The 26056-nt window shown below is 60.6% G+C and overlaps 1 protein-coding gene across 1 annotated transcript; it reads left to right on the top strand.

Annotated features, from left to right (window-relative positions):
- The first annotated feature begins 195 nt into the window (after positions 1-195).
- KIF19 (kinesin family member 19) lies at positions 196-24962 on the top strand. Its single transcript, XM_032870706.1, has 20 exons — positions 196-234; positions 1725-1805; positions 12266-12376; positions 13007-13094; positions 13423-13559; positions 14576-14701; positions 15028-15222; positions 16638-16784; positions 18203-18325; positions 19587-19752; positions 20401-20575; positions 20704-20902; positions 21504-21774; positions 21864-21985; positions 22481-22614; positions 22857-22962; positions 23162-23258; positions 23770-24164; positions 24358-24517; positions 24752-24962. Exons 1-20 carry the CDS (start codon positions 196-198, stop codon positions 24880-24882), a joined length of 3003 nt encoding a protein of 1000 aa, XP_032726597.1. The 3' UTR covers positions 24883-24962.
- The last annotated feature ends 1094 nt before the right edge of the window (positions 24963-26056 follow it).

Genomic DNA, 26056 nt, shown 5'->3' with positions numbered 1-26056 from the left:
CCGTCGGGGCCCTCCCCTTGCCCCGCCTCCCGGTCAGCGCCCTTGGCCGGGGCGCGTTGTTGGTTTCGGGTTGTCAGGCAGCGCGGCGGCAGCGGCGGCGGCGCAGGAAGGCTGCGAGGGACCCCACGGCGGCCGTGGGGGTGCGGCTCGGCCATGCCCGTTGTCGCGGCCTGAGCCCCTCCATCCGCTGCAAGCATGAAGGACAGCGGGGACTCCAAGGACCAGCAGCTCATGGTGAGACCCCGACAACCTCCTCCCTGCCCCCATTCATAGCAACCCCCGACCCCAGAGACCCAGCCTCTGAGTTGGCCACGGTCACAGCTGTCCTGTCCCCTCACCCGGGCTAAGGTCAGGGATGGGGCTGTCCGGAGCAACTTTCCCCAAGTCCTGGATGTCAAGAAGGAACTTATCCTGGCCATCCTGCTGAGCCCTGAAAAGTCAGCCTAGCTTCAACCTCACTCCCCCCTTACACCTTCCCACCAGGGGACCCCCTCCCACCCCTAAAGCTTGTGTAGATGGGTCTCTGGGGTGAGACTGCTCTCTGATCTAGAAAAGCCAGGGGGCAGGGCGAGCCAGAGCTCCCTGAGCCAGAGCTACCCTGGCGCTGTGGGGTCGGGAGTTTAAAGGGATTGGGAATCACAGATGGGCAGACAGGAGCCCAGGGAGCCAGAGTTGCTGGCATGGGGTTGGGAACAGCTGGTTACTGGGTTTCAACCCAGATGCTGTCCGTTATTCCAGAGAAGTGTTGGAAGCAACCAAGATGCAGCCCCTCCCTGAGCTCTGGGGGCTGGGACAGATGAGGGGGTGTGATTGGGGGCCTCTGGGGCAAGTAGAGGCTGAAGACAGACCCCTGGGGACGCCTGTGTGGCTCAGTCACTGAAGGATCTACTCTGCATCTCAGCCCTTTGTCTCGATCTCACGGTTGTGAGTTCAAGCCCCACACTGGGCTCCATGCTTGTCCCGGCACAGGACAGGGATGGCAGGTCCTCGCTCTCCCACCTGTGGGGCTGGGCCCAGGAGGCCGGTAAAGATGATCTGACAGTCCGCAGAGGTCCCTCAGAGAGCGATGTTCTTACCCGGCATGAGGGTCCATCAGTGATGCCCATACTTTCAGCAGGCATTTCCCCTTGGTCTGCAAAAGAAATGCACCCCCTTGTTCTTTGGGGAGACCTATGCCCAGGACGAAGACCCACCAGCTCTTACCAGCTGGAGAATGGAGAGAGGCGGGAGCACCTCTCCAATACCTGTGCCGGGTAGGAATGCAGTCAAGGGTTGTTTAGGAAGTCAAGGTGCAGCCCCGTCCTGCCTCCAGCCAGGCCCGCAGCTTCAGGAGCCGTGCATCATTCACAGATGCACACACGGGCTGTTCCAGTGCCAAGTCTCCAGGTTCAAAGCCCTGGGGAGCAGCAAGTGCATAATTGGGGCGTGTGACTGATGCAGGCTGGAGAAGCAGACCACTCTCTCCCCTGGGACTCTCCCGGAGGCCCGGCTCCTTGGGGAAATTCATACACTCAGAGGGAGCCTGTATGCCGTGGACCTGCTCCCCTCCACCAGGGCGGTGGCCTTGAACCGCTGAGTTTTCCTTAAGACCAAGGATGCCTGGGATGTCACACAGGGGAGAACCCAGGAGCCTTGCTCAGGGGAATCCTGGGGTCCTCTCGTGCTTCTGTTTGGCCATCCTGGCCCTTGTCTTCTAATCTCAGGGGTCTGGCCTTCCCTCCTAGGTGGCACTCCGGGTCCGGCCCATCAGCGTGGCAGAGCTGGAGGAAGGAGCCACCCTCATAGCCCATAAAGTGGACGAGCAGGTACACAGGGCTGTGGCCGGGAGCCACAGGAGCCACAGAGCTGTGCTCACACGTGGCAGGGTGGGCATCTGCTTACCGGGTGGGGGCAGGAAGGGTCCCTGTGGCTTGCAGCATCACCCTCCCTCCACCCACCGAGCTCTTGGTTGTGTCACTGATGACATTGTCAAGGAAGCCAGGGTTCTTCTTCCCAGAAGCCTTCCCAGACTGATCCAAGGAGAGCGGAAAGCTTCCCTTGCACGGGTGGGCCCTGAGCTCTCCAGTCCAGCCCTTAAAATGCCACATACCTTCCATGTGCCTGTGACAGGATGTGCCCCACTTAGCAGGTCAACTACGCATGGAGCATGTCTGCTGCCCACGGAGCGCATATCTCCGAGGTCTAGAGCTAGAGCCTACCTCCGGTTCAGATTTTGCAAAGACTGCTGGTGTTTTGTAAAGTCTTAGGGTATCCGTTTGCTCTGTTGGTCCTAGTGTCACTGTGATGTGGTGGGCAGGGCGAATCCCGCCCCCTCTGTGCAGGGGGCAAATACGTACCAAGTGGCCCCAGCACACGGAGCCAGCGCATGGATCTGGAGACCACAGTGAGCAGAAGAGACCCTGCCCTCGCCTCCGGTACCTTCTGGGCCGCACAAGGAGACAAAGCACTAATCAAAGCATTAACCCCAGCAAGGGCTGCAGAGAAACGTGTGGCGCTGAGGGGGGTTGAGTCAGCACCAGTCAGGGAGGGCTCCCTTAGGAGGTGGCGCTTGAGGTAAAGCAAGAGAGGAGACGGGTACTTTGGGGGCTGACGGAGAGAGACCCTTCAACCAGAGGGCCTGGCAGGTGCAAAGGCAAAGGGTGACAGAAGAGGCCTGGGTGGATCCAGCTGGAGTGAGAGGGCCAAGAGGTGTGAGGTGAGGTGGAGGACATGGCAGGGGCCAGACTGCACACCCTTGGACCATGGCCAGGGTGACTGTCTTGGTCGGCAGTGAGGACACAGGTGCTGGGGTAGGGGCGGGCACAGGGGTGGGGATGGCTCGGTGGCTGCTGCTGTTAGCTTCTCCGGAGTGTCGGGGCTCATCAGGACGGCAAGGTATGCCGGCGAGTCCGAGAAGTCCAGGGGCATTGCCCCATGCAGTGAAGGGCACGCGGGAGCACCTGCTGGGCCCAGGTCTGGGGCTGGAGGCAGACCGCCCACCTGCCTCTGGGCTCCCTGAGGGACAGGTGCCTCCTCCAGCCTCTTCCCTCAGCTCTCCTGGGCACCACAGAGCCTACTGGGGTCAGCCTCCCACTTTCTCTTTTTTTTTTATTTTTTGAGATTCTTTTATTTGAGAAGAAGAGAGAGAGAGAAAGAGAGGGAGAGGGACAAGCAGACCCTGCGCTGAGCAGGGAGCCCACGTGAGGCTCAGTCCCAGGACCCCGAGATCATGATCTGAGCTGAACCAAGAATCGGACTCATAACTGACTGAGCTGTCCGGGCGCCCCTCCTCTATTCACTCTCAGGAAGGGGGAGCCTTCCTCAGAGACCTCAGAGAAAGCCAGGGGTGACTGAGAGGACCCTAGCTGTCCGGGTAGGCTGGGCAGGAATAGGGGCAAACACACCTGACATCACACAGGGTGGGTTGTGCCATCGCCATCTGGGTGGCCTTGGGCAGGTTGCTTCTTGGAGCCTCAGCCGCCTTGTCCGTAAGCGGGGATGGCAACCGTAATGCCCTCTCAAGAGGGTCTTTGCTGGCTCATGTGTGCTCAGTGCTTCCCCAGTGCTTGGCACACAGTTGGAGTTTCATAGTTGTAACTGGACATCATCAACTAGTGACTGAATGCTCCCCTGAGCCGCTGGGTTGGCCGACAAGAGGGGCCAGCCTGATGAGCCAGAAACCTTCCAGGCAAGAGCCACTCCCCATCTGTCCAGTTTGTCCCCAAGAATATCAGGTCCTCAGGGCGGGGACAATGACGGCTCTCTTCCTCTGCTGCTCCTGGCTCCCGGCCGGTGCGGGGGCTGAGAGGTATTAACCGATGTTGATAGAAACGCTCTGGTCTGGGGTACAGCCCACTATGTGCCCACACATGCCAAACAGTGGCTCCTTTCTGTCCCTACAAGTGGAGAGGGAGGGTCTGGGCTGATCTGGCCCAGCTGTGTCTCTGAGAAGGTTCTGGACTGGGCAGTCCTAACAGGGCTGCTTCTTTGTCCACTGAGAGCGGCAGGGGGGGTGGTCTGAGCGGCGTGGGCTCAGGGCTACCAGCATAGCCTGTGGGACAGTGCTGGGCTTGTGGCCTCGAGTGCCTTCTGTCCCCAGTGGGTTCAAAGATGGCTGTTCTGGCCCACATTTTTGGAGCAGCCACAGCAGTTGGCAGGCTGGGAACCTCCTAACAGCCCCCATCTGTCAGCTGACAGAGAAGGCCCTCGCCAGTAGGAGGTGAGACACAGGAGCCCAAGAAGCAGAACGGACAACCCCCTTCCCTCGAATCCCATTCTGACCCGTCTGCCACCCCTAGACCTCTGTCCTTCGCCAGCGACCCCCCCTGGTTTGTCTGCAAACCTGGCCCTCCTGGTGTGCACCCCCGGCCCTGATGGAGGTGGGGGATACAGGCTCAGTTAGCCTCGCTGACGGGCCAGCTGGTGGGTTAGCGCTGCTCCTTCCTCCTGAGGTCTGGAGCCTGGCGGGCCAGCGCGGTGACTTGGGGAGTGTCCCAGGACACCACGGCCTTGGAGTCTCTTCCTGGGACAGACGCAGGAGGGCCCAAGTGGCCTCACAGCGATCGGCATCTTCTAAAGCAGACACGGGCTTGGAACGAAGAGTTGCTCTGTCCGTACTTCTTTCCTTCGCTCCCTTTCTTGTGACCATCGTGGCCGGGGTGGCTCAGTGCCACAGAAAGCCTCCCAACCCTGCTTCTTCTGGCCTCTGGCTTTGGGCTCTGCCTCTTGTCTCTGTTGGGTGGGTTACTTTTCCCCTGCTGGCACCGTCGCAGGCCTGGGGGTGAGAAAGGCAAAGTGTTCCCCAGGAACAGAGGCCGGTGTGCCTGGATTCTGGGTGGCCTGGAGTGAGGGTGCAGGCTGATAAAGGGGGTGGTCTGGGTGCCTTGGCGGGCTTGTGGTCTGAAGCCCCCCTCTCAATCCAGGACCCAAATCAGAAGACCTTGTTTGGCAGTTTTTGGAGGCTAATGTAGGCCCAGTGCTTCCAAGTGCCTAGCATATAGTAGGGGCTTAATAGATGTTAGTTTATTTAAGTACTGAGGTACAGGATGGCTTCGAGCCTAGAGGAGAGTGACACTCGGCCCACCTCCTGCTTCCTGTCTCCTGAGTCAGGGGGTGAGATGGTCACCGCCCCACCTGGGTGTTCTGGGAAGTCTGTTGCCGGCACCTGAGGTGGGACTGCACCTGACGCCAGACCCCTCGGGGATGCCATCCATGACCACAAAGGGAGGGCAGGTGCAGGCCGAGAGGCTGCGGGGGGAGGGGGTCTAGAAGTTCCCGGGTAGAAGCAGCTCCACTCCACCCTCCCACTCCCCGCCCCCAACCCGGCCCACAGCCTGCTGACCCTCCTCCCAGCTTTCCAGGCTGTTTACCTACAGGATTTAAGTCACCTGACAACATGCATAATCCCATAGTTAGCCATCGTCTGCTCCAAGTCCCACTGTCGCCCCTGGGCTCCTGGGGTCCTGTTTGAGGAGCTGTGCCTGGGGTCCCCAGGCCCTGGCAGACCTCCAGCCTCTTTGTTCTCACCAGAAGACAGGGTAAGAAGAACCCCGCCCAAGGGCTGTTGGGAGAGGCTTACTGGAGCTAGTGAGAGGGAGAAACCCAGCCACACACACAGCTCCCATGAAAGAGAAAGAAAGCATAGGGTGACAGTTGCTGAGTGTCAGACATGTGTACTCCGGGGGGGTGGTGGGGGGCAGCCCACCTTCACCTCGCTTCCCCACGCACCCACCCTCTGGAGGCTTCTCGGCAAGCCCATCGTCCCTGAAGAGCTGAGCCTGGCAGGAAGTGACAGGGAAGGGATCCGAGGGCTCCCTACCGTGGGCCGCCCCCCACCCAGCCCTTCCCTAGCACCCCCCCCCCCGCCCCTCCCTGCCCTGGTCAACCACTCATCTACTTTCTCTATGGATCCTCCCATTCTGGATACTTCCTATAAAGGGAATTTCGCACTCCATGGTCCTTCATGTCTGGCTTCGGTCACTGAGCAGCATGTTTTCAAGGGGGGGGGTCCCTACTTCTTGGCTACTGTGAATAAGACTGTCAAACGTAAGGATCCCCAAACCTCGTGACTGGGTGAGTGCGAGGCAGGTTCTAGTTCAAAAGGCGGATCTGTGTGGCCCCACTTCTCCCAGAGATGCACGTTCGGTGAATCTGCGTGGTGCCTGGGAGTCGGCCTCTCCCACACTCCTTGGGGGTCTCCGATGAAGGTGTCTGCAGAGACGCAGCCCCATCTGCATCCTCGAGGCCATGCCTCCCCTCCTGCTGGGCCTCAGGGCCCTCGGAGTCCTGGACTCCTGTGGGGGCCTGGCCAGGTGCAGCTCTGTGCTAAGCAGCCCACTGGGGCCTTGGTGGCTTTATGAGCTCAGCAGGCTCCCATCTGGTCCTTTCCAGCTAGCCTGAAGGGGACACCTTTCTTGGGATCAGAGTCTCCAATTCTTGAGCACTCGTGGGCGGGCACATTTACAGCTAGAGATATGACTGGCAACAAATTCTCCTTCTTAAAGGAAAAGCGAACAAAAATCCGGAAGCTGCCTCACAGGGGTGACACCCACCTGGAGTCAGGCTTTCGTCGGGCTCTGCCTCATTTCCATCCTGAGGATAAAGGGGCTGCCTGCAGGCTCCCTGGACCGGAGATGGAATTTCTGAGACCTGGGCCTTCCCAGATGCTCATTCTCCGCTGGGGCTTCCTGAGTAGGCTGGCAGGGTTGGTACGATTTCTTTCTTCAAGGCAACGGCCCTGTTGGCCCTCCCTGACTTCCAACTGGGAAGAATGTGGGGCCCAGAGAGGGGATGCAGTTTCCTCAAGGTCACACAGCATTGTTGACCCTAAACCCAACTTGGGGTACCCCTTTCCTTGGAGATCTTCCTTGCCAGCCCTGGAGGCTCCAGGAGGAATGATCTGGGTCGGAGGGTGTCAACTGGGGGCGATTTTGTCCTCCAGAGGGCATCTGGCAATGCCACACCTGGGAGGGAGGCGTGTCACTGGCCTCCGATGGCCGGTGACGCTGCTAAGCCGCCTGCAGCGCTCGGGACAGGTCCCCTCACAGTGATCCAGCCCAGAGTGCCAGTAGTGCCAAGACTGAGCCACCCTGGCCTCAAAGGTCTCGATCTTTGCAAGCCAGGAAGAAGCCAGTGGAAAGTGCAAAGCTGATCAGAGCGCCAGCAGCTTACACGGCGGCGGTGTGTAGCAGGAAGAACGGTTAGGCTTTGTTCGGGGTATTTCTCACCTAGGAGATGCTGGGGAGGAGCCTGTCCGTCAGGGGCATAGAGTTTACAGATGCCCTCCCCCGCCTGAGGCCCCCTACTTCCCTCTGGATCTCGGATCTCAGATCTCGGGTTTCCAGGCTTAAAGTCTGGAACTATGGAAACGTCAAAATCTGCACTGAATGAAGAGCTGGTCTGGGAGGGAGGCCGGTGGGGGCCTCTGCTGAGTCAGGAGGCCTGGCCCTTGGGGGGCAGAGCCCACCTTCCCTGGTCCCGGCCCTGCCCCCTGCCCGCCCGCCAGCCTGGGGAGGCCCCTGTGTATAGGGTGCGATCCAGTCCCCACTGGATCCCCTCCCCCAGTCCCTGCTGAAGCCTCCCAGGAGCAGGTGGCCAGCATGCGGGGACGTGAACATTTATGATGCTGGGACTGTGAAAGAGAGCCCCCCCCCACCCCTGTGCTGAGTCCACCACCTGGGGGCTGAGGGAGGGGCCGCCCGAGGCCCTGCCCCCTCAGGTGCCGACAAGCCCCCCACCCCCAGCAGGTGCGCCTGCCTTGAGTATTGTAGGGTTTGCCAGGCTGACCACAGACTAGGCGACTTTAACCACAGACATCGATTTTTCCACCATCCTGGAGGCCAGAAGTCCGGAGGGTCAGCTCCTTCTGAGGGTCCCGAGGGAAGGGTCTGTCCAGGCACCTCTCCTTGGCTTGCAGTTGGTTCTCTGGGCCCTATGGCTCTTCAGGTCCTCTTCCTTTGATGTGTGTCTGTATCCACACTTCACCTTTCCAGAAGGACACCTGGGTCATCCCGGATTTAGGGCCGACGCCACTCCAGTGTGACCTCGTCTTAACTTCGGTATCTCAGCAATGACCCTGCCTCCAAATAAAGTCACGCTCTGAGGTTCTGGGGGTTAGGACCTCAACATTTGAATTTGGGGAGGACACGGTTCACCCCATACCAGGTGCACATTGGCTCAGCCAGTCTGCTTTTGGTTCGCTCATCCGCTCGGAAGGCAGGGGTGGCAGCCTGGGTGTCAGGAGCCTGGGTTCTGGGAGCAGAGAGCTCTCAGTCTGGCCAGCTCTCTGCTTGGCTGTGCAGTTTTGGGACATTAATGGTGTGATTCTCATTACAGTGGAGGGATCTTGGAGTGTCTGGGGAAAATGTGTGCAAAGCACTTAGCACGGCGCCTGGTACACACAGAGCTCCCCCAAAGGCAGCTTTATTCGGAAACATTCCCCGGGCGCACGCGGGGCACCAGCCAGGATGACATTTAGGGGTGCGTTGGAGGCTACACAGGGGCCGGGGACAGCATGTGCTCACAGAGGGGGCCCAGACGGCTCGCCCCATGGCCATCTTGGGCCCGTGCTCTAGAGATTCCGGGAGTGAGAACAGGAGGGAAAGTCCCTGAGCTCTCCTCCCAACCCTGCATTTTCACAAGAACCGCCCCCTCCCCGGAGATTCTGAGCTGAGAACTGCTGCCCACAGCCTGCCTCTCACCCCACAGCCTTGCTCACACTTTTCTCTAGAATGCTCCCCTCCCCTCACATGTCTCTGCCAACCCCTGCTGATCCTTTAAGACTTGGTGCTGGCACCACCTCCTCCAGAAAGCCTTCCTGTAGTTGTACCATCGCTTCTGACTGCTTCCTGCCTAGTCAGATGTGGGGAAACCTCATCTCACTTTCTCTCTCCCTGGGCCTCGCTTACTGGCTCGTACCTAGAAGCTTCCCCTGCCCTGCACGCCCTCTGCTGCTCTCTGGGGTGGTAGTCCAGAGCCCCCTTCACCCAACCCTCCCTGGCTCAGCTCCAGTTCACCTGGCCGAGGGGCACAAGGCCCTCATTGTATGGCAGAGTGGACAGGGATGGGGGTGATGCTCGGGAGGTGGGGCGTGGGCTGGGGACCCAGGCAGATGGAGACCCAGACAAAGACCTCTTTAAGAGGGGTCACGGCAGCTGTGCGGACAGTGTACTGATTCAGGAGCCTGGATATCAAAGGAGCCCAATGTCCAGGGTGCCGTGAACTTGGCAGTGCGTGGAGGTTGTTTGAAGGTGATCCGGGGTGATGAGCATTGGTGTGTGCTGCTCACCCTCCCCTGTACCCAAGGTCCCCAGAGGGGGCCCCCCCAACTGCCAGCCCTGCCCGCGTGAGCAGGAGCGCTGGCGCCCGAGGGGTGAGAGCTGGATCGGCTGGTCGGGCTCCTGTTGCATCCCACCGGGACCCGTGCCAGGGGACTCGGAGGCAGCGTTATCTTCGTTGGGGTCTGAAACTTAATCAGGGCTTATGCTGCTGGCTTTAGGGCCAGAGACAGGAACTGGATCCTGGAGGAGGCACTGGGACTGCAGCCCTGAGGCAGTGGCAGGGACAGGTGGGCACCCCAGCTGACAGCGGCAGGCCTAGATGCCCTGCACTCAGCTCACGGGGGCCACCCAGCCTCTGGCAAGCGGTGAGGGGGCCCAGTGGGTGGCCTTATTCTTTCCCTGCACAAAGCCCCTACCAAGCCGTCTGGAGCCGTGCCCCCTAACAGGTTTACCTGAAATTACCAGGTTGGACGACACTTCCAGGTGAAACTCCTGGGGCCAGGCCTCCTGGGCCAGGCCTCCCTTCTCTCTTCCCTTTTCTATGAGACTCCCCGGAGTGGGCTCTGCTGGGACCCCGAGGGTCTTGGGCCGCTCTACATGCAGCGAGCATGAGTGTGTACCTACTGCACGCATCCAAGTCATGAAGGAGGGGGCTAGACATCGGCACTCACCAAGTGCCAAGAGGAGTCCGTGGGAGTCCCAAGCTGGGACCCTGCCCAGGGGTGTGCCTCTTGCTCGAAAGGGGTGCATCCAGAGGGATCCACTGTGGATCTCCCACCCCCACAGAGCCGGGCTGGGCTCCAGGCTGGCCTCCTGCTGCCTCGCCGTCCATCAGTCCCCTCTGTCCCTCAGGCTGACTGCCCCTCATGCCTTGTCTGTTCTCAAGCCCTTTACAGGGCTGTCCCTGACCCCAGCTCCCCTGCTGGCCCAGGAAGGGAGCTCAGTCGCTATCTGTGCCACCTGGGGTGGCGCTGGGACAGCACATCCTCCTCAATGCCTGACCCTCTGCTAGGACTCCGTTTGCTTCTTTGGTCAGCATCTCATCTCCAGAGTTGGATTAGGTAGGGACAATGCACACAGTGGGTGCTGACACCACACTTGGGTGGGGGTACACCCTCCTACTGCCACACCCACCCCGCACGGCCCCCCTGTTTCTTAGCTATGTGACTTTGGGCCTCGGTGTTCCCATCTGGGGATAATGAATTCCTGTGAAAGGGCTCCGTGAAGATGAGCTATCATTATCAAGGATCTTGGAGGAGGATCCCCTCTCCTCCCCTGGAGGAGGGGCTGGGTGTGAAGACACCCACTCCCTCTGTCCTTACCCTCTGCGCTCCCACTGGGAGTGGAGGGCACCATGAGGCCATCATGCTGGCTGCGACCACCGTCCGGCCCAGGAACACAGCAGAGACTTGATTTGCCCTCGCTGTCCAGCATGGGCCCAGGTGCTCCCAAACACAGAGCTGCCTCTCGGGGGGCATCCCGATGGGACGGCTGGGGCGGAGGACAGGGACCCGACCTGGAGGCTCATCTCCCGAGGGGACTTGGGCAGGCGCAGAGCCTGTGGCATCCTGGTGGCCCCCTCCTCCGTGGGGGTGGGGTGGCCCGTCACCCGCATCACCGCCGCTGTTCCTCCTCACTTCCCTGTGAATGAAGACCTTTGGGCATTTAATATATGCCCGGTGTTGTGCCCACACACACCACACACGTTATCTCACGGGCTCTTCATAGCCCTGTGGGCAGATAATACTCCTGTCCCATCTGGCGGAGGAGGAGACCCAGGCCCAAGCAGGTTAAAGGGGTCACACAAGGCCACTCTGCTAACAAGAGTACAATGGTCAGGCGTACCTTGCCCTGACTTAGCTCTCCCACCCTGTCCTAAATCCCCCCGACTCCAGCCCTCCCACACATCTTTGAACACCTTCTGGCGTTTTCACCCATCTGGGCACTGTCTCTCCCCACAATTTCCCCAGGCCAAGAACCTCAAGCCAAGGCCCAGCCTCCTTCCTCTGCACCTTCCCTCAGTCCGGGACCAGGCTCAGCACACCCAGGACCCCCGGGCCAAGGGAGGGGCAGAATGGAGCTGGACGTGGAGCAGGCTTCGAGTTTGTTCTGGAAAATGGGTCCCTTGATCATCCTTGGAGCACAGGAAGAGCCTAGGGAAGCCCCACACACAAGCACACGGAGCCAGAGGCCCCCACCCCGCAGGGAGGGGAGCCCAGGATGGCCAACCTGTTCCGTCATCCTACCTTCCAACCCCTGGCCCCTCCTTCCATCCACAGCTCAGGCTCAAGGCTGCAGGGGCCTTGATAAGTCAGCCCAGCCCACTTTCCTCGCCCCTGCCAGCCCGCAGTCAGTGTCTCTGCTCCACCCCTGGGTCTACCCACTGGCGGAGGCTGGGGTGCGGGGGTGAGGCAGACCAGGGGCTACAGACTTTGAACCCAGATCCCAGGTTTTCAGTCCCAGTTCCCCTGCTTGCTGGTATGTGAGCTCGAACAAGTGACTTCTTTGGGCCTCGATCTCCTCACCTGTCAAGTGGGAACAATTATGGGCCTTACCACCTTGCCTTGGAGTGGGGGGTTAAGTGAGTCCATGTGTCGAAAGTGCTTACAGCAGGTCCTGACACACAGTAAATGCGTCATAAATGCAAGCCATTGGTACTGTTCCTGCCCCTCTGGTAGAGGTGCACAGGGCATGGTGTTGCCTTTAGAGGGAGGGCCCTCCCCCCCAAGTCTGGGTCCCATGTGGCCTGGGGTGCCATGGCACTCTCGGCTCCTGTAGGGCATTGTCAGTCGATAGGGAGGCTTCCCTGTGGGGTGTCCAGAGCCAAGCCCCAGATCAGACACCCCAGCGGAGCTGACGGGGCAGGGCTGGGCCTGGGGCTCAGGGGCCTGCGGCTGCTTAGCTTGCCCCATGTCCTGGGTGAGGAGAGCTGAGGCCAGAGTTGACATCGGTGTGGGCCTCTGGCCCCCTGATGACTGCCAGACGCCCCCCCTCGGGGACTTTTGCAGATGGTGGTTCTCATGGACCCGATGGAGGACCCCGATGATGTCCTGCGGGCACACCGTTCCCGAGAGAAGTCCTACCTGTTTGACGTGGCCTTTGACTTCACTGCCACCCAGGTGGGGGAGGGCCTGGCCCTAGGGACATGCAGGAGCCCCTCTCCAACCTTTGACCCCCACCCTGAGGAGAGAGCCCTCAGGGGACCCTGCCACTGACCCTCAGCCCTTCTTCCACCATGAGCTCGCTGGCTTTCCCCTCTACCACATCCTCATGCATGCAAATGTGCCTCTATGGCTTACACCCAGCCTCTTGCACGGGCACACCCGAGACAGTGGGCAGACGCTATCCGTGTGGCACACCCCCAGGCTGGCCCCCATGGGAGCTAGAGGAGGGCGCGTGAAGCCCATCTGGTGTGGGGAGGAGTCTTGGGGAAGCTGACACCCTCCCAGGGACCCCTGTCTTCCCCATCTGGGGGATGCTCCTAGGAGCAGATGCGATGCATCCTCGGGGTGGGGGGCTGGGAGCCAGTTGTGGGGGCAGGTGTCTCAGGTGTCCTGAGCTCTTTTCAGGCTGGTGTCCCCCATGGGGCGAAAGCAGAGACCCCCAGCCCCCATTCCTTGCCCCTACTCCTCGGGCTGAGAGCCCCAGAAACAGAAGCCGCTTATGCTGGGGGCCAGGACGGCCCGTGGGCATGTGTGCTCCGCCCCACATGTACCCGAGGCCCCTGACGGGTGTGCTCTTCCTGGCAGGAGACGGTCTATCAGGCCACTACCAAGAGCCTCATCGACGGTGTCATCTCCGGCTACAATGCCACTGTCTTTGCTTATGGCCCCACAGGTGAGGGAGGGGCCAAGACCGTGGGATGGGACGGTATGCCCCATTTGTCCCCCTGGAGCAACAGGCCCCTGACCCTCCATCAGAGAACTGCTCTGGCCCCAGCTGAGGCCAGAATCAAGCGTGTATCTGATCCCAACGCCCGCAGGGTCCTCTGGCCCCAGAGGCCCCATCACCAGCCAAAAAAGCCATCCTCCCTGCCCCCTCCTTCCTTGGCCATTTGGGAGGTACACAACCTTGAGGCCAGACCTAGGTGTGCCAGGAGCTCCTGTCCAGCAAAGCCACGATTCTCGCTCCCACCCTGCTCACCCCCCACCGTGTTCTGCCCCAGGCTGTGGGAAAACCTACACCATGCTGGGCACAGACCATGAGCCTGGCATCTACGTTCGGACCCTCAATGACCTCTTCCGTGCCATTGAGGAGACCAGCAACGACATGGAGTATGAGGTGTCCATGTCCTACCTGGAGGTGAGCCTCCCCTGACCGCAGCGTAGGCAAGAAGCCCCTGGGACAGCCGCACACACGTTGTTGGTCCCACTCTGCAAAAACTGAGGCTCAGAGAGGTTACACTAGGTCAACATCACACAGTAAGTGAGGGGGCAGGGATTCAAACTCAGGACCCCAGACCTCGAAAGCCAAGCCCTGCCTATTTTGCCACACTTCAAAGTACACTTGACCTTGAGCAAAGACCTCGGCCACCCTCCCAAACGGCTCAGCACCTAGCTATCCTCAAGGGCCCCTTCCTGAAAGCTGTGTCTGCCCTGCCCCGCCACCTCCAGGCACTCTGTGGGCATGGGTACAGGTAAGACCTGCATGCGTGCACAGGCCTGAACCTGCCAGCCTTTGATCCCCAGCCTCAGCCCCCAGCGCCCACCCCGTGGGAGTGCTCCCACCAGGCAGCGAGGAGGCATTGGCAGTAGGAGCGTGCAGAGGCAGAAGAGCCATTGGGCTGCATGCCACCCGGCTCCTGGCTGCCCCCGCGCCGTGCGGGAGCTGATAATCTCCTGGGTGACAGCTCAGGAAGGGCAGTGAGGCGTTGCCGCTAGCCGCACTACTGCAGCCAGCGCGGCATTGACTCAGCCCGCAAGATGCACTTGTGGGGGGTGGTGTAGCCTAAGGGTTGCCTAGCAACAAGCAGGGCTGGCCATCCGTCAGGTCCCTATCTTCTGCCCAGTGCCCAGCCCTCCTGCAAAGGGATCCCACTTGGCTCTGAAGCTTTCTGTATCCCAAGTTCTGGCAGCCCAGTGTTTCCCTGTGGATGCTGAAGCCCCATTACCCCCACCCAATAGAAAGGAGGGGGTCTTTCTCCTTAACCAGAGTTTCCCTGAGAGGATTCTGGAGCTCCCAGGCTGGAGCTCAGAATGTGGGAGCTCCTGTCCCCGTCTTGCCTGGGAGGGATGGGGAATCTGGTCCCTGTCTGGACCTCCTGCCCTTAATCTCCCCGTCACACCTGTCCCCTGCCCCTCCCCCACTGGCACCATCAGATCTACAATGAGATGATCCGGGACCTGCTGAACCCTGCCCTGGGGTACCTAGAGCTGAGGGAGGACTCCAAAGGGGTGATCCAGGTGGCTGGAATCACCGAGGTCTCCACCATCAACGCCAAAGAGGCAAGTCTTGCACAGCCATCGGGGCAGTGGAGAGGACCACTCACCCCTGTGGGGCAGGAGGGGACAGAGGACGGCAGGCAGGGAGCCGCTGCCCGCTCGGCTGGGGCTAGAGCTGGGACAGACACAGAGAGTCCCGTATCCAAGCAGGGGGCTCTCACCTGCCTCCGTGCCCCTGGCTGCACTCACCTCGGGGGGACGAATGAGGCAACTGGCCTCCAGACTGCCCCTCACTCCACCCGGGCCCCTTCCCAACCTCCAAGATGTGGGATGTGGGGGCAACCCCATGGATCCCCAAGAGAGGCATCCTTCCCCCCCCCCCCACCCAGATCATGCAGCTGCTGATGAAGGGCAACCGGCAGAGGACCCAGGAGCCCACGGCTGCCAACCGGACGTCCTCCCGCTCCCACGCTGTGCTCCAGGTGGCCGTGCGCCAGCGCAGCCGGGTCAAGGACATCCTGCAGGAGGTGCGGCAGGGCCGCCTGTTCATGATCGACCTGGCTGGCTCTGAGCGCGCCTCCCAGGTGAGGTCAGCTCCCCCAGCACTGGGGAGAACGGTTTCTGGGGGCTGGGGAGAGCGCAGGGATGCTGACCTCCCCGCGTCCGCAGGAGATCACGGGGGAGGCCATCCTCGGCAGGGTGGGGATGAGGGGGCCCCCCTCGGTCAGGGACTGAGGAGTGTCCCAGAGGAGCATGACGGGAAGAGGGGGTGGGGTATCCCAGCTCTCTGTGGGAAAGGGCGTGGGGTGAGGAGTGTTTCTCTGGGAAGGAGACGGGCTGCCCTGGAGGAGGGCCAGGAGGTGAGAGTGAATGGGCCCAGATGAGGAGCTGGGATGGGGGACACAGATGCCCCCTGACTCGGGGAGGCCCTGCCTACCCCATCGAGGAGAGAGGAAAGCCCATCACCATCTCTCAGAGCATTTGTCCCCAACACTGAGACCTGCTCCCCTGACTCTACGGTCTCGGCCCCAGTGTGTAGGCCCAGGTCCCCCTCCTTCAGGCCAATTGGGAGGTTTCACGGTCCCCCAATTGATGAAGCCAGGTGATGTCACTGCTAACAAATCCAGGGGACAGGCCAGTGGCCAGAGAGAATTAACAGGGTTTCATGTTCGAGCCTGAGACTGGGATTCAGTGGGGCGGGGGGTGTTCAAGAAGCACCCCCTTCTCCCCTGGGAGGGCCTGAGGGCTTCTTGGAGGGACATAGTGGAGCAGCCAGGGAGAGGGGTGTCCCCCGAGGCCCCAGCTTTGGAGGCCCAGGCCCAGGCAGCTCTGAGCAGAGCCTCCTCACCCTTGCCAGTGTCCCTGCAGGCCCAAGGGAATGAGAGGAGCCCAGCACACTCACACGTGCACGCTAGTGCGCTCCCACACCCTTCTCCCTACACACTCACTCACGCACACATTCTTTCTTCCACACACGCACCACACTCATTGCCTCACGTTCTCTCTCTCTCACACACACACACACTTTCCTCATATTCTTTCCCTCACATTCTTTCTCTCTTCCCCCGCACCCCGAACACTTCTCACATATTCTCACACACACAGACACACACACACACGCACTTCCCTCCTTCCCCTGGAGCCCAGGGCACGCTGTGGAGCCACATGCCCGTGCTCACGCCAGCTTTCAGCTGCCTGGGAGGCCTCAACCTCCTTCCACGTCATTCTTGGCGCCGTGGGGCCAGCCCCTGAGGGAGACAAGGGCCAGGCTCTCAGCCCTCCTCAGAAGCAGTCCGTCACTCTCTTCAGACGCCTTCTGGCGCTCTCACCTTCTCGAATGCCCTGGATGACCCCGGGAGGAGGACGAGCCTCGGCCCTGGGTCACCCCCACGTTTCAGAGCCCGGAGGGAGGGGGAAGGGCTCGGGGCCCAGGGCGGTGGTCAAGCCTGTGCCCTGCCCCACAAGGCCGCTTCTGCCACCGCTCCCCCCCCACCCCCAGACGCAGAACCGCGGGCAGCGCATGAAGGAGGGCGCCCACATCAACCGCTCCCTGCTGGCCCTGGGCAACTGCATCAACGCGCTGAGCGACAAGAGCAGCAACAAGTACATCAACTACCGCGACAGCAAGCTCACCCGGCTGCTGAAGGTAGCCCCAGGCCGCCGGGCCCCGCACCCCTGAGGGGGGCTGTCAGATGGGGCAGATCAAAAGACAGGCCACCAGGGGCGCCTGGGTGGCTCAGTCGGGTCAGCCCATGACCTCGGGGTCCTGGGATCGAGCCCTGCATGGGGCTCCCTGCTCAGTGGGGGGCCTGCTTCTCCCTCTCCCTCGGTCCCTCCCCCCCAACGCCGCTCGTGCTCTCTCCCTCCTTCCCTCTCTCTCAAATAGATAAATAAAATCTTTAAAAACACGTACAGACCACCCAGCTACATCAGAATTTCAGATAAACAACAAAATTTGTTTTAGTGTAAGTATGTCCCATGCAACATTTGGGACATCCTTATACTTAAAAAAAAAAAAATCTTTCATTGTATATCTGACATTCAGATTTAACTGAGTAACCCGTATTTTACTTGGTGAGCCCAGCCAGAGTGGGCAACAGGGAGGGAAAGGCGCTGCACCTGACACCCCCTGCCCTGGGGCTGCAGGGCTGAGGGAACTAAGAGCCACCTGGATTTGGGGTTCCGGTGGACATCAGCCTCAGGGCTCACAGTGTCTGCCATTTGCGGTCCACCCCTGGCTGGGCCTCACCCAACTAGCTCCTTTCTTCCTGAAGCAACCCCAGGCATGGGGGGAACACTGTTTCCATTTATGAGCAAACTTCCCAAGGGCCCACGGCAGTAGGTGCTGGAAGGCAGAGTCTGTGGTCCAGGATAAGTGCAGTGTCACCCGAGCCCACCCTCAGCTGGCCGCCATTAGTGTGCCCATAAGCTGGGGGGTGGGGGGGACGGTGGCGCAAATGCTGCCGTTTTTAAGAGCAAAAGGAATTCAAGTCACTCTGTTGCTAATCATGGGGGCCGAGGCTTTCTCCCCACTCCCCTTCCCTGCATCCAGTGGAACAAGGGAAGGGGTGGCCACAGGCCACATTCATCCGTCATACAGTGGTCCCCGTTCCCCCATCCCTCACTGCAGCCCTAACAGCAGTGCCATCAGCTTTCAGAAATGGGGAGTCGGGGGGTTACTTGAGATGCCAGAGGGGATGGGACAAGGGGGAGCCCATAGGGCACCTTCCCACCCTGGTTCCCAGCCACCACGGCGGCTGCCTTTCCTCGTTCTCTGGTATGAGAGGAGGAAAAGGGAAAGCCGGGAGGCCCTGACCGGGATCAGATACTTGAAATATTGAAATGGAAATTTGGAAAAGAAACCACAAGTGGGAAGAAGTAACAGAAGGAGGGGGGATATCTGGACCCAGGGGAGTCCGTGTGATGCTCGACACCAGCACCAGAGTGAATGTGTCTGTGAGTGTGCGTGTGACAGAGGGAGCGAGAGAGCACAGCCTGGCAGGGGCGGCAGGGTGCCAGGGAGGTGGTCGCTGGCTGACTGCAGCCCGCCCTCCCCACCGTCAGGACTCCCTGGGCGGGAACAGCCGCACCGTGATGATCGCCCACATCAGCCCCGCCAGCAGCGCCTTTGAGGAGTCCCGGAATACCCTGACCTATGCCGGCCGGGCCAAGAACATCAAGACCAGGGTGAGGTCCTTTCCTGGGCTGAGACTGAAGTCCCTGGAGGGATCCCTGCCATCCCACACTCCACTCTCTCTGGAGCCGGCCACTGTGGCCCTGGCCTCCATCCCCAGACCCATGTCGCCCCGGGCCCTTCCCAACTCCTTCGCTCTTTGAGCGAGGCCAGACTCCCCACGCTCCCATCTCGCGGTTTAGGGAAGTGAGACTGAAGGACGTGAAGTGACTTCCCAGATGGACACTGAGACCAGAAGTGGCCCTGGCTGGCTTCCGAGCCCATGTTGTCCCCTTCGGGCAAAGGCGTTAGAGTCCCCGTCACCTGATGTAGGAAGCTTCTCTTGACCCGCGTGCGTGCAAGGGTGGGAACAGACGCTCGCCAGATAGAACTGAGGAACCCTCCCGCAACACTGCACTTTGCCAGCCACTGTCCCCGGGGCTTTGTGTGTTATTCCAGCCCTCCAAGAACTTCATGGGAGCAGGAGACATGTCCTTGAATACTGACAGTTCAGAATATTGTTAATAGTCTGGCAAGTGATGCCAACAGTAGGTGCTGAGGCAGCGAGGAAATGGGGAAGTGGGGGAGGGCTGGTGGGACCTGGTGGAGCTCTCTGGGGACTGTCAGTGTGACTGTGGGACAGTGGGACTCTGAAAGATGGGAAGGACACTCTAGAAGGAGGGGGTAGCAATAAGCGTAGAGGTTTCAAGAGCAGGAAGGAGATGGTATCTGATACAGGTGGGGACGACAGGACAGTTCCTCAACCAGAGCAGAATGCTCCTGGTGGAGCAGTGATGAAATGAAAATGGAGAGGGGCGCCTGGGTGGCTCAGTCAGTTAAGCATCCGACTCTTGATTTCAGCTCAGGTCCTGATCTCATGGGTTGTGGGATCGAGCCCTGCCCTGGGCTCCCTGCTCAGCGTGGAGTCTACTTGAGATTCTCTCCCGCTCTCCCTGGGGTCCTCCCCTCGCTCATGCACTCTCTCTCTATCTCTAAAATACATAAAATCTTTTTTAAAAAATGAAATTTGAGATAGTGGTGGGCCCAGGTGAAGGAATGAGAACACTTCTCCTGAGCAGTAGGGAGCCACTGAAGGTTGAAGAGCAGAAGCAGCAGCATGTTAAAAGTATGGGTCCGGCAGAGGCATGGAGTGCGACAGGTTTAGGGGCTGTCATCTAGGAAGACTAGGGGCAGAAGGAGAAAGAAGACCCTGCGGCTGGCCCCAGCCTCTGGGGCGACTCTACCTGCTCTGCCCCCGCGCTGTGCTCCCCACAGGTGAAGCAGAACCTGCTCAACGTCTCCTACCACATCGCCCAGTACACCAGCATCATCGCGGACCTGCGGGGCGAGATCCAGAGGCTCAAGTGCAAGATCGATGAGCAGGGTGGGCGGGGCCATGCCCAGGGCCGGCCGGAGCCGGGTGACATCCGCCACATCCAAGGTGTGTGCGTGGGTCCGTGCTCCTGGGGGCCCATCTCAGGCAGCCCTCCCCGCCTGTCTCAAATTGCTCGGGGGTCAGGTGGTGCCGGGTTCAAATCCAGACTCTGGCTTTTTCTGGGCCAGTAGCCTTGGGTTAATCATTCAACCGCTCTGAACCTTCTTTTTTTCAAGCGTCGTATACAACGGTGGTCTCTGTTTCAGAGACTTAACGTTAACTAAGAGTCGGTGAGATCACACGAGTGAGAGACATGTGAGCACTTAGCTGTGGGGCGGGGGGCACTCTCAGGGCCGTGAGGCTGTGCCCAGCTTCACTGGAACGGGTACCATTCTCTTGTAGATTTGTGTATTTGTTATAGATGGTTTTCCCACAGATGGCAGTAAAGTGTCTAAGGGTCACCTTTTATAGTTGGCATAAAGGTTCTGTAAGGGCTAGTGGATGCCCAGGTCATACAGAGGACCTGGGGATCACCTGTGGACCACACCCAGAAGACTCAGTGTGGAAGTAAGGTGTGGGAGGAAGTAGTAACCTAGGAGATCTTTGGGGTGGTTTGGGAAGACAGGGATGAGGGAGGGCCCCATGGAGGCTCAGATTTGCCTGGCCTGACCCTTCCTCCTCCGCTGATTGCCTCTGCCCCCATCCTCTGGGCAGCCGAGGTCCAACTGCACAGTGGGCAGGGTGAGCAGGCCAAGATGGGACAGCTGCGGGAGCAGCTTCTCAGCGCTTTCCAGGAGCAGATGGATGTGCGGAGACGCCTGCTGGAGCTGGAGAATCACGCCATGGAGGTCCAGATCGACACCTCCCGCCACCTGCTCACTATTGCCGGGTAAGCAGCCCCTGCCCCGGTGCCGTCCAGGTCCCACCCCGGACCTGGACAGAGGGTTTGGGAGCTGTAGCCGCACACTGTGCCCCTGTGGTCTGACTCCCCGTCTCCCTGGGGTGGGCTCACGGCAGCTGGGAGCACGAGAAGTCCCGCAGGGTGCTCAAATGGCGGGAGGAGCAGCGGAAGGAATCCTACACCAAGGATGACAGCGAGAAGGACTCCGACACGGGCGATGACCAGCCGGACACCCTGGAGCCCCCAGAGGTGGCCTCAGCCCGGGAGAGCATTGCCGCCCTGGTCGGGGAGCAGAAGCAGCTGCGGAAGCAGAAGGTGCCTGGGGCTGGGGGCAGGGGGGCAGTTTCAGAAGGGGCTGGGGGTGTGGTGTGGGAGGGTTCAGCCCTGGGAGCTCAGGCCTCAGATCTTCTGTGACCTCGCCCAATTCCCTCTTTGTGGTTCGCTTACTTATCTCTGAAATGGGAGTAGTCGTGGTGTGGTTCTTCGTGGAGTTGTTGGGGACATTAAATCAATGCCTTTTGCATACCAAGGATTCAAATAATGGTGGTCAGTATTTTAATTAGGGCTTTCCAGATCAGGGGTCTTGTCCTGCTCTGGAGCGTAAACCCAGACCAGGGCTTCAGGGCGCGGTGATGAGCCCTGAGGGCATCAAATGGGCTGGAGTGGGGCGGATACCCACAGAGCTGATTGCAGGGGCAGGCTGTGGCCAGGGTGGCAAAGAAGGTGGGCACGGAGGGGTCACTTGGGAGCAGCCTCTGGTTTCAAGGCCCAAGACACAGTTTCGAGGGTTAGCCCCAGAACGGGGCTTCAGCCCGGAGGGAGCTCGGGGGCTGGAAGGGCGCGGACGGCCAGGAGGATGGGTTGGGGGGGTGCAGGACCCACCCCTGGCCTGGTGCTGAGCCCCAGCCGCCCACAGCTGGCGCTTGAGCAGCGCTGCCGGGAGCTGCGCCTGCGCGGCCGGCGCCTGGAGGAGACGCTGCCGCGGCGCATCGGCTCCGAGGAGCAGCGCGAGGTGCTCAGCCTGCTATGCCGCGTGCACGAGCTCGAGGTGGAGAACACGGAAATGCAGTCGCACGCGCTGCTCCGGGACGGCGCGCTCCGCCACCGCCGCGAGGCCGTGCGCCGCCTGGAGCAGCACCGCAGCCTCTGCGACGAGATCATCCAAGGCCAGCGGCAGATCATCGAGGGTAGGCCCTGTGCGTCCGAGACCCCGGGGACCCCCTCCACCCGCGGAGCCTCCCAGGGCACGCCCTGAGCCCTGCCCCTGCCCCGGCAGACTACAACCTGGCCGTCCCGCAGCACCTGGAGGAGCTGTACGAGGTGTACCTCCGGGAGCTGGAGGAGGGCGGCCTGGAGCGGGCCACCATCATGGACCGGGTGGCCTCCAGGGCCCTGCAGGTGGGAGTGTGGGCAAGCCTGGGCCTGGGCAGGAGCGCCTGTACTGATGGGGGGACTGATGCCCCAGGCAAAAACCTGCGGGTAGCTGGGTTGGGGATGGGACCAGGCTGGAGGGCACCCTAAGGAGTTAGCTCCTCTTCCTTCTTATCCCACCCGAAGCTTTGCCTTGCCCGAGTAAGGTGCCCGTCCCAGGGCATTCTTGTCTGGCACTGGTCCTTACCCAGAGTCTGAAGGTCAGGGTTGGCTCTCTGAGCTATCCTAAATGGTCCCAGATGCCCTCCCAGGAGACCAGGCCATCCAGCAGTCCCACTGGGGATGCCTAGCAGACCACAGTTTATCCCCCGTGAGCCGAGCGCAAGCCCACTGCTCTCTCCAAACTCCTAAGCCAGGTTACAGCCCTGGTCACCTGGTGTGCCTGTCATCCCGTGCTGTGACCTGGTCCGGTCCAGAACCAAGTCTTCTGACCGCCCTCCCCTCACCCCCTTCCCTCCCCAGGACAGTTCCTTGCCCAAAATTACCCCGGCAGGAACCGCGCTGACACCGGAGTCTGACCCAGAGAGTGTGAAGACTCTCAGTTCTGAGGTTCAGCGCCTGCAGACCGGCATCCTCCCACCGCTTGGGACAGACAGGTGAGGCCAGTGACTGCCAGCCTGAGCCGCCACCTGCTGGGCCGTATCCCAGGGATGCCAACCCAGACTCAGGTTCCCTGGGGAAGATGGGGCAGGAACGAGAAAGGGAGGTGGTGGCACAAGTCTGGAGCCAGGACGCCTGGGTTCTCCCTTCACACAAATAGCTCTCCCCTGGGGTGGAGCCGGGACCTCAGTGGGACCAGCCAGCTCAATAGCCACCCACCCTCCTCTGCCAACCTCAGTGAAGCCAACCGCGTGTTCAAAGCCAGTCCCCGGGCCTGGCAGGTGAAGAGCTCCTCTGTGCCCACCCCGCCCCCCATCCAGATCGGTGGTCTGGTGACCCAGGAGGTGAGTACTGAGCACCCCTGACCCCCAGGTTCCACAACTGGGGGGGGGTTGTGGAGGGGACACAGGGTACACACCCAAGGGTTGGGATGGAGGATCTCAAAATGACCCTCACCCCTGAGGATCCGCTGTCTCTGCTGAAGAAGACAAGGGGTCCCTGCTGGGTCTAAGACCTTTCTCTTCTCAACCACCTCCCCCGTAGGCCCCCACTCAGGACAGCCTGGTCAGCCCGAGCAGCCGTATCAACTCTTCCCCCGACAGCAGTGAGAATCTGTCAGAGATCCCCTTGTCCTGCAAAGGTGTGCCCCCTGCCAGCCCTGTCAGTGTGAGCGCGGCATCATCTAAACAGTTTGGGTCATCCAGCCCACCTGCCTTAGGTGCGACCCAGTCTGGAAAGAGGCTCCCGTGCCCAGAGGGGATTAACCTCCTGCTCAAGGACACAGGGAGCACTGAGGGCACAATCAGAAGTCAGAATGGGGCGTACGTGACAGTTAGGATCCTGCCCCCCTCTTCCCACCCAGCAATAATTCTAAGAGCAAATACAGGCAGGATCCCTACCCCCTAAGCCCATTTTCTCGATTAATCCTCACAGCAGCCCTGTGGGGTTAGTTTCGCTACCCCACATTCACAGATGAAGGTAAGGGTCCGAAACGTGCCCCAAGTCTCTTGAATAGCAAGTGGGAGTGCCGGAGTTAGGACCCAGGCCCTCTGGATCTGCTCATGTCCTGCCTTGGCAGGAGAAGGGGTGTGGGAGGCAGGAGATTATGTGGCCTGGAGCTCAGGTTGGGTGCTCCTTCTGTCGTGTTCCAGAGAGGAAGGAGATCCTGACCAGTACCAAGTACATCTCCGTGAAGGCTGCTCGGCGGCGCTCTCGGGCTTTGGGCCCCGAGGGGCGCCACCTGCTGGCACCTGCCGGGGAGCGCAGGAGCCTGTCCCCACACTTGCCCAGCGAGGCTGAGTCGCAGCCGCCTGGCCCTCTGGCCTGCAAGCGGCCGCCCAGCCCCACGCTGCAGCACGCTGCCAGTGAGGACAACCTGTCAAGCAGCACAGGCGAGGCCCCATCCCAGGCAGTCGGGCACAGTGGCGATGGCACCGGGCCCTGGATGCGTGGCCAGAAGAAAAGCCCGGGCAAGAAACGGGAGGAGTCACTAGAGGCCAAGAGGAGGAAGCGGCGGTCCCGGTCCTTTGAGGTCACGGGGCAAGGGGTGAGACAAAAGACAAGGGATGGGGTGTCTGCATCCTTTCGTTGTGGATGGGGGCCTGGGGGCTCCTGCACCACCCTCCATGCCTCTGTCTCCCAGGCTGGAATAGGGGGTAAAGGGGGCTGGCATATAGGGCAGACCCCTGTAGCAACACCATACAGCTCTGACTCACCTCCCTGTTCTCCAACCAACACAGCTCTCCCGCTCCAAGACACACCTCCTGGGGTCCCGTCCCACAGAGAGCATCTCGGACCATAGGGTGCCAGCGTGCGGACACCCAGCACCTGGTATACGGCATCCGGGGAAGGTCATGCTGCCTTTGGCCAAGGTCAAACTCCCTCCAAGCCAGAGCACAGGTCAGTACCAGCAAGGGAGGAAATGGGAAAGGCGGCGGCCTTGGCCAGCCCAGGGAGGAGGCATGTTGAGCTCCCTGCACTGAGGGCCACCCATTGCTGGAAACCATGTTCTCACAGAATATTTGTGGGACTGGCATCTTGGGGTCGTGCCCCTAGGGAGTTCAAGGCCACTGGGTGACCAGAGAGGGAATAAGGAATTTCTAAACCCCTGCCCCTGCCCTTCCCCTGTCGCAGGTCCTGGGGACTCCTCACTCCTCACTGTTCCCTCCAACACAGCTGGCATTTCCCGACGGGCTGCCCGGGGCCCCCGCCTGGCTCTCGGCACAAGCACCCAGGGCAAAGACGGATGTTTCCGGCATACCTGAGGGGTATGGAACAGCCCTCCTGCCCCCAAGACTGGATGGGGTGGAGCCGAAAATGGGAGATGGCGGCTGGGTAGATGGGGGTCCCCTGCTCCTGAGAGCAGGAGCTCAGGAACTCAGAAGGCTGGGGATCCTGAGAACCGGGAATTATGAGGGTGTCTGCCCAGCACCTCCATGCTTTCGGTGCCACTGGGGACGGGAGGCGAACTCAGGAGGCATGGCCAGAATGACGGGACTTCCTGGCCTCCCAGCTCTGGATAGAACCCTGTTGCCAAAACCCCATAGAGACCTGTGGCCGGACTCAGCCTTGGAGATGGGAGGGGTAAGGGAGCTGTTTGTGGGATGGGGCCCCTGGGCCCAGAGCTGGAGCAAGGAAGGCATCCTGGATGGCTGGGGAAGGAGCGGACAGTCACTTCGCACATACTGTGGCTGGGGCAGAGGAGGGAATCTGGTTTTGTTACTTGGCAGTGTAACAATAAAATGCCATGTGGGTCTTGATGGTTCTGTTGGAAATGAGACCTTGTATGGAATGTGGAGCGGCCATGACTGATTAAGAGGCAACCCAACGCCATCCTCCTCCCTCCCCAACACCCCATCTCCCTCTGGCTGGTTACACAGATACCTGAACACCTGGGGGAAAGGGGCTCTTCTCTACACTGTGCCCAGGAAAGGTGGGCCCGACAAGGTCCATTCAATCCCTGTCCCACCAGCCTTCACACCTGCCTCGGCCCCCTCCCATGAGAGCTCAGAGACCTTGGGAGGCTCAAACCATAGAAAGCCTAATTACCCGAATGGGGGTGGGATGGTGGTCCCCTCTGGAAGTCAGGGCTCAGAAATTGCCCAGCTAAGTAAGCCTCTTGGCTTCAAGGTAGGAAAACTCCGGCAAGGGGTCCTGGGGTCCCCCAGTTTTCCCAGGCTGGCCCATTAGGTTGCTCTTACCTGCTGTGTTCTGTGTGGGGGTGGGGGATCCTCGGGAAAAGCTAATGAAAGATAAGGGACCCCCACACCTGTGGGACCCTCCTGGGGCTGTTTTAACCTGGGAGCTGGGTGGTTCAATCATCCCCTCGGCTCTCTGAGCATCGCTTTATTCCAAGAGCGCTGCCTTCAAGACAGCTGCGAAACCAGCTCCTGAAACCAGGCACCTGCTCGACCACCCCTCCCCTGGCCTCCACCCCAG

Source organism: Lontra canadensis, unplaced genomic scaffold (genome assembly GCF_010015895.1).
Source record: "Lontra canadensis isolate GAN:19392208 unplaced genomic scaffold, GSC_riverotter_1.0 scaffold41, whole genome shotgun sequence".
NCBI classification, from domain to species: Eukaryota; Metazoa; Chordata; class Mammalia; order Carnivora; family Mustelidae; genus Lontra; species Lontra canadensis.
Note: the sequence above shows the minus strand (reverse complement) of the source record. Positions and strands in the feature narration are given on the sequence as shown.